General features: G+C 29.3%; 2 protein-coding genes across 2 annotated transcripts; both read right to left on the bottom strand.

The window, feature by feature from the left end:
• Window positions 1-426: 426 nt before the first annotated feature.
• On the bottom strand, window positions 427-1708 carry LOC119684167. The gene is made up of 2 exons (XM_038098134.1): window positions 1531-1708; window positions 427-1082 (listed from the first exon to the last, which is right to left on the bottom strand). Exons 1-2 carry the CDS (start codon window positions 1648-1650, stop codon window positions 786-788), a joined length of 417 nt encoding a protein of 138 aa, XP_037954062.1. The 5' UTR covers window positions 1651-1708; the 3' UTR covers window positions 427-785.
• Window positions 1709-5861: 4153 nt separating this feature from the next.
• LOC119683986 (serine protease HTRA2, mitochondrial-like) lies at window positions 5862-7564 on the bottom strand. Its single transcript, XM_038097895.1, has 2 exons — window positions 6322-7564; window positions 5862-6257 (listed from the first exon to the last, which is right to left on the bottom strand). The coding sequence occupies exons 1-2, from the start codon at window positions 7386-7388 to the stop codon at window positions 6092-6094; spliced, it is 1233 nt and encodes a 410-aa protein (XP_037953823.1). The 5' UTR covers window positions 7389-7564; the 3' UTR covers window positions 5862-6091.
• Window positions 7565-8168: the final 604 nt, after the last annotated feature.

The following is an 8168-nucleotide window of genomic DNA, read 5'->3' as shown; positions in this document are numbered from 1 at the left end:
AGGTTTTGCCGGGTGTTGTCTGCTTGTCAACTGACTATGGACTAGTATACTGAGTCGCGTAAGAAAGCAAACAAAGAATTCTTATTGTAGTACTTCAATATGTCTAAACAGCCTTCATAACCATAAATTTATTCAAGTAAATAAAATAATGCGCAAACGTTCCTGTCATATCCATACAATATCAATAATTTGTTGACAATTCATAAATTTATGATCCTGAAGAACGGTATTTAATTTTAACATAACAATAAATTTGACCAATTTTCTTGGAGTAGAGTTTTTAGAACTTTCCTTATGAATATGTTCATTTGTATTAGCAGCACTTTTTCCATAAAGCATTATCAATTACCTAAATAAATAATCTAAGTTCTTTACTGTCTGAAGAAGTGCGAACAATATCACACGATGTGGATCTTTATAAGTACAGCTTTTATTAAGGTTTTTCTATGTTGTAATTTTAGCAGAACAATATGAATATCAGATGAATATTTTTCTTCAAATTGACATTTATAAAAAGTTACTAATTCGTTTATTATATAGTACATGAAACCATAAAAGAGGATCTTTTCAATATTTCAAATCAGAAATCACCAGAGTACCCAAAAATTTTTATAAAACCGCATAGCCAAAGTTTTGTTATTGTGAAGAGGTCCTCGTCTAGAATTTTGTGTTTTATGTTGGGATATAATCATCTGCATTTGTATAAACTTTGTAACAGATCTTTTGTTTTCTTCTCGATTTCTGTGTCACCATCACAATAACGTATACACAAAGATCTAGACCTTTCAAGAGACACTACGTTTTCTTCTACAATATTTGCATATATTTTTACAAAACCATCTGATATTGAATCTTGGAGAACGTATTTTCATAAGAGAGCTCCAATATAATTGGTTCAAAACTATCCTGTGATGACAATGAGGGCAACATATAATTTTACTTTCGGTTTGGTTTTCTGTACTTGACCAAAAATCAAGAGATACAGTCTTTATAAATTTTTTATCATGTATTTTAATTTTTTTAGTCTGTAATGCCCATCTTAAAGCTTTATTTATTTGATTTATTACATGATCCTTGGGTATCTAAAAAAATATTTATTTAAAATTAATTTCCAATTACATAAAGATATATGCTATAAATGTTAATAGTATTTATTTTTTAAATAAGTTTTAATATATTAATATTAAATATATAAGAATACAGAATAGAAATAGTATATCTTCACAAAAAGTTGCAAAAAGGGCACTTCCTGATTTCGTATGTAACGAAAAACTTATACAATATATATTCTACCAATTATGAAATAGGCGAAACCTTTTCGTTTAATTAGGCACATGCTTTCGTTAAAAAAGATATACCAAAGTCGTAGTACCGCTCTTAATTATTAACCTTATTATCTATCATTTCACTTTTCTAATCATCTAACTTCAATACACCTAATTTGACATGATTTAGGCATATTCCAAATTTTTTTTTGTCAAACTATAAAATGTTTATATATCTATTTTTATGTCGAGCATATCTACTTACACCGAAGATCGCACTTATACATTCGATGATCTCTTGCTTCGTTATGGCTCTATGTTGAGGCACAACAATCAGCACTAAGATCCTCATATCGTTTCTGACGCAATAGTTTTGTCTATTCATAGTGTACTCTATAGTTGAATAGTTTTTTGGTTTATAATTTATTTATAAATTAATTAATATAATTATATCTTGAATTTCTTATGAAAGATATGAAAAATAAAAACAAATATTATAATAATGAAAATATAAATAAATTATATTTTATATAAATTAATATATATTTTACATAAAAAATTTTTTGATAAATTTTAACTGGGAAACTTTGATTTTGAAATTATATTATATAAAATATAATTATATAATGCAAACATATTTTGCTTATTATTTTAACTATTGAGAGCAACTTCAATGGAGCTCATTCTAGATCCTTGTACTTGACATACAAGCCAAGTACGGTTTTTGCTTATTTGGCTAATGAACACTGACAGTGAGCTTTAAATTTGGCAAGGTTCGAATTTGACCCTTGGAACAGTTTTTTATTCTCAACAAATTATTTACAAATAATTAAATATAACAAATAATTCCAACAAACCACTGATTTGGCAATGCTCATAACTGCTGTATGGTCAGCCAAAAATTCACTATTATTCGGAGAGATGGAATACCTGCTAAAGAAAGTTGATAACTCTAATTTAACCGTCACTGTATGATTTTGCAATTTGCTTTATGATACACCTGAGTAGATGTAATACACTGGCGATATACTGAGGGCGTGGGCCCATACCCATTAAGCTGGATATAGACTTATATGAATGATGGAGTTTCGGTAAGACAACTGGCGGCTAAAGCTCTGGACATCAAATTATTAAAATGAATATAAATTATTGTTAGTATATTATTAATTAAAATAAGAGTTTTACTGAAAGTATTATTTTACCAAAATACCATGTCAATGGTCACCAACGTGGACTACACTTCTAGTTTCTTTTTTATCTATTATATTCGCAGATACTTGTGACTACTGACTGCTTGCAGATCAAAAAATGATGCTCCAACAATAGTCATATTGCCGAGACAACTGCTTACATAACAGATAAAGATCAATCGTCATACAAATAAACGTTAAAATAAAAAGGAAACACTGGAAATAATATATTTTATTGTTGAAGAAGCCAATATTAATCAAAAAATGCTATTCTTGCGAAAAACATATATTAATGAAAGATAATCGTAAAACTTCCTGTGATGTCGGAATTCCAATTATAAAAAAAATATGAGATTTTATGAGAGACTCTATATATATATTTATATATATATAGGAGAATTTATATTTTTATCAATGCATTATAATTAATATTTTAAATATTTTTTGTGAACTATGTAAAATTTTTTAAAGTATATGGAACGGTACTTCTTCTCAAACACTGGTAATTATTTAAAATCTGTCTAAAAGTTGAAATTGTTCTTCACTGTGAATTTATATTTACCAACTATTTAAGTCTTTTGCGAATAAATTTTCAATTAACTAGTTTAGTTTCCCACACAAGATCTGACCCACTTAATCCATGGCTTAAACTAAACTAAACTCAGTTCAAGTTTATTTAATTCAGTATTTTCTTCCTCTTTCACACTCCAGTCTTTAAGTCAATAAACCAATTAAAATAATCAACGGAGCATAGGCAGGCGAGCATTCAACTAATTCCACTCGTGGAAATTTGCAAATGAAAATGTAACAAAAGATTTTCACCAGATAAAACGCTAAAGACAAAAGACTCCCCCACTGCGAAGCGATGCGCGCTTCCATGTTCCTCATCAACTTAATTGCCTGCAAGCAATCTTAACGAACGATTTAAGATACAAAATTTAGCAAACAGAAAACTGAAAAAATATAAAAGAAATAGAAAAGATACATTTTATATTGCATGAGACTACATTTCGGTGATTTGCATTATTCAAAGCAGTTTGCAAGGCTTTAATTGTGAGAATTGCATCTCATGTATTGGTACTTTTTTTCGCCATTATTTTCTTTTTTTCTTTTTTTGCCATTTGTGGGAGTTCATGTCGACGTGTTCGTAATGAAATATATTTCAATTTAAATCACTGAAAACGAAAATATCAGTTAATCAAATTTTGGTAGCTCTGCTGTCATTTTAATGACCACAAACATTTTTTGGGCCGAACTGCCTTCTACGCAAAATGACTTCAAATTTCGATATGAGAAATTTAGTAATGCGCGCCTGCTTCAATCGATTGACACCGCTGGTTCATGAGATCCTACAAGTCTTGGAATATAAACTGCGATCGCATGAAAATGAAATGAAAATTGAAAAATCGCATTTTCAATGTTTTTTCTTTCTTTTTTTATTTTGTTTTTTTTTTGGAAGATTTCATTCAACTGCAGCGAATTGGGAATGCAACCAGGCGGTAGCGAAGGCATCTAACGAATCGTGAGCGCACATCTCGTGCATTTGCTTAACGCTGACGTGAATGTGTCGTTTAGTTCATTTATTTACCATTTCATCCATTTTTGGTTGCTCCAAGTAGACTGAATAATTTTTATTATTTAAAAAAAAATAAAAATGTTTCCATTAATTAAAAAAATACTTCAATGAATGTTACTTACTATAAAACGTGCTGTTGTTTTAAAAAGATTTTTTGTTATATTACGGTTGTTAACTCATTAGAGATTTAAAAGTAAATTATTGAAATTATAAACCAAATTAATTATATAAAATTAAAAATAAAAAGCCACTAAATTCAATAATCATAATATCGAACCAAATGAAATGAATGCAAGAGAGGATTACTTGGCTCAAGTAGGGAAAAGTTCATATTGGATTTGGAATCCATTTTTAATTATTTTTTAACTAAAAAAATTATTTAATCAAAAACTTTATAACTCCTCTCAAGTTATCCAAGCATCTTAACTACCTATATATGCTTTAGGTAGTTTGATATCTTATTGATTATTATGCTTAAATGTGTGCGGAAATTATAATGATTTAGGTATACGAGCATTTATTTAAACACGTGTACCTTGTACTCAATAACGACAAGATATCTCCAACTACTTTCTTTTCTAAACTGATTCAGAGTGAGTAGATCCCATAAGGACTTTTAATATTGCATTCATGTTTGCATATGTATATACGTATGTTTGTAATTCAATACTCATAGCTGGAACAAGGACGATTAATGGAAAGGGAGCCATTCTCACAAATCCACTTCAATGGAGAAAGTTATTGTTTTTCACTCATCTAGGAATGGACAGTAATGATTCTTACGAGAGTACTCTTTTCAGCCTACAAACTTTAAGTCTTTCGCCTTGTATCACTCCTATTGAATACTTTGTTAGGTTATCTTCATTATATACATAGAGATCGCATTATGTAACTATATCATAATCACAAAAATATAAAATGGATCTTAGCTAAAATTTCTACAATCGCCTTTTTAATCGTTGGTTAAAAAGTACACTTAATAGAAAAAATATTTGTTTCAAATCTATTTGTGATCCTGATTCCACCAATTACTCATTAAGATTTATTGTTAATAAAATCTAAATTTTAAGATTTATGTTATGATAGCTCTTAAAGGAATTACACGACATGGATTAGAATGGGTAATGGTTGAATAATGGATTGGGTATGGGTGGAATATTCAAAGAACGACCGGTAGCATGTAGCGAACCTACTCGTTAACCACTACGTCCAAATGCCGTTCAGCACCGTTCAGGATTTTACAAGCAAGTATGACTTTGTATCGACATTTGTTGTATACATATATATATATATATATATATAGTGATCATATATATATATATAATCATTTACTACTCACTATTATTTTATGCGATTGTTCATGCGTTGAGCTCTGCAGTTGTTCCGGGAATCCTTCTGCTCTGTGTATGAATCACGTAAATATAAAAAGTGTACAACTTTTAACATCAATATCACAAGGAATAAGCTATATCGGCATAAAGCGTAGTGGAAAAAATTATTCAAAATCACTGACTCTATGATACAATTCATCATAAGGTGAATGTCAAAAATTATAGTTACAACATTGCATTCATACATATTGTATTCATTGCCATATGTACTTAAATCATTAATTTTCTAATAATTCAACTAATTATGTATTATGTATGTATTAGTCATTTCTGCGTATAGTCAGACACCATTATGTATAAAAAGAATATCGAAACGATATACCGCAACTCGTTATAATTTTAGTTAATTGTTTAATATACCAAGCTATTTTCATTCTTTTCATATCATAAATCACTTTATTTAAAATAATATTTAGAAATATTTCAAAGCCACTTAATTTGCTTAATCTTAGCAACAAAAAAATTTATTATACAAAATTATAAATCAAAACCTATTTTTAAATACTGCAAAAGCAAAATACTCTATTATAATTACATCGTCAAGTTTTAAACTTGTAAAATCTGAACAACTTTTAACAATTCAACGGTATTTCCGAACCTTCTAGTTTGAACACATATGGTTTTGTAGACTAAAATCCATTCATCATATTTTTCAAGAAAATACAATTTTTAAGGATCTTCTGGTACAACGTGTATAGACATCTTTTTCAGACCACGGAATATGGTAATGTCAAGAGCCTTCTGAGTTTCAGCTAAGATTTCATAAACATCAGAAGAGTTTTTAATTTCCTTGCCATTTATATGTGTAACAATATCGCCAGGACTCAAGCCACCACTAAAAATAAAAAGTACTATTAGGAATATGTAATTTTAGGAAAAATAATTAGAGCAATACGCACGTGTGAGCAGGTGAACCAATAATAACTTTCCACACCAAAACTCCATGTTGCACATTGTCTGGCACGCTTTGACTGCGGGATTTGAGCTCATACAAAATATCCGGCGTTAAGGTCAACATTGTTATACCCATATATCGCTTAGTTGGATATTGTAATTTAGTACTTTTGCCTTGTGTACGTCGCTCAGCGGAACGTTTTAAAAATATTTTCACATAGTCAATTGGTATTGCAAAACTGATACCAGCTGTTACTTTCATAGAATTAATGCCAATCGCTTCGCCGTCTAAATTAACTAGCGGACCACCTGAATTACCAAATGTAATTGCAGCATCTGTTTGTATATAGTTAATATCACGATTTTTTAGACCCAATTCTTGCGATGGTCGATGTATTGAACTGACTACACCAGCTGTTACGGTGTTACTTAATGCTAAAGGACTACCTAAAGCTACGACCCATTCTCCAGAGCGTAATGTAGAACTTTTACCCAATTTCATTACAGGCAAATCTTTGCATTGTATACGCACAGTAGCTAAATCAGATGTCTGATCAACATCTTCCACAACACCCGGAAATGTGCGACCATCGTTTAGACGCACTTGCACCATCGTATGTGGTTTATTTATAACTACATGTGCATTTGTTAATATTAAACCATTTGATTCGATAATGAATCCAGAGCCATTTGAAGCCGTTAGAGGTTGTCCCGTGTAGTAGTCAAAATGTCGTTTATCCTTGATTTCAATATATACAACCGAGGAGGCGCATACGTCGACAACATCCGCAATAAAATTATACTGTTTCCGACGTCCAGATAATGATGTAAACGATTTAGCTGATATAGTTGGCAGTATGTCATCTCTGTATATGTAAAGTGCATATGCACAGAATGTACTGAATATTACCGGCTTTATATATCGAAAAAAAATCCTCGTCCTGTGTTTCTGTTCTTCTTTGTGTTTATTATTGTTTTGGTTTCTGCTTTGTGCCACAACGTGACGTAGTAAATTAAGTCCACGTTGCTTACTGACATTTGTTAAATAATTTGTAAACCTACTAACTGACATTAAAGCAAAATACTAAATAAAATAAATAAAAATATATAAAATGTTATGCACTTTTGATTTTGGAAATACTATTTTAATCCTGTCAGCTGTTATTGTTTACATCACCTTTCATCGAATCTATTACAATTTTCGCGTTGACAACTATTTATTTTTGCATTATAATCAAATATTAATAAAAATTAAACTTCAAAAACTTCAAATAAAAATTTTATTTCTGTTATAAAAATTTCTAATATGCTGTCATATTTTTAAAACTGTTTTTATTAAATAACAGCATACGGTAATATTATTCGCATTATATCAATATTTTCACGTGAATAATGTGAATTTATACATAACTCATAGTGTTTGAGTAGTACATAAACCTTAAAAGAATTAATGCAAGAAACCTATCTATACTGTATTATTACATTGTATATTATTAAATATTTTTATGAAAATTGAATTAAAAACAAACATAATTAGATTTATAAAACATATCACAGTGAGAAGAATTTCATATATATCATTCTTATACATGTGCTAAATTGTTAAATACATAAAAATATAATAAATACGCCTGTTGTATGCCAATTAGAAATTAAAGTTTGACGTAATAAAACAAAAAAATTTTGTATGTGACTTATTCACATCAAAAACACACACTTGTTAAGGTTAGAAATCAAAGTGTAAATAAAATTAGATATAAAACATTTAGCAAAAGATAATGTGACAGTTAAATTGCGAACTTTATTAATAAATAATAAAATTTTATTGTACTCTACTCTTGAAAATATCCCT

The sequence above is a fragment of the Teleopsis dalmanni genome, chromosome 2 (assembly GCF_002237135.1).
Source record: "Teleopsis dalmanni isolate 2A chromosome 2, ASM223713v2, whole genome shotgun sequence".
In the NCBI taxonomy this organism is placed as follows: Eukaryota; Metazoa; Arthropoda; class Insecta; order Diptera; family Diopsidae; genus Teleopsis; species Teleopsis dalmanni.
The sequence above is the reverse complement of the archived record's forward strand: the minus strand, read 5'-3'. Positions and strand labels throughout refer to the sequence as shown.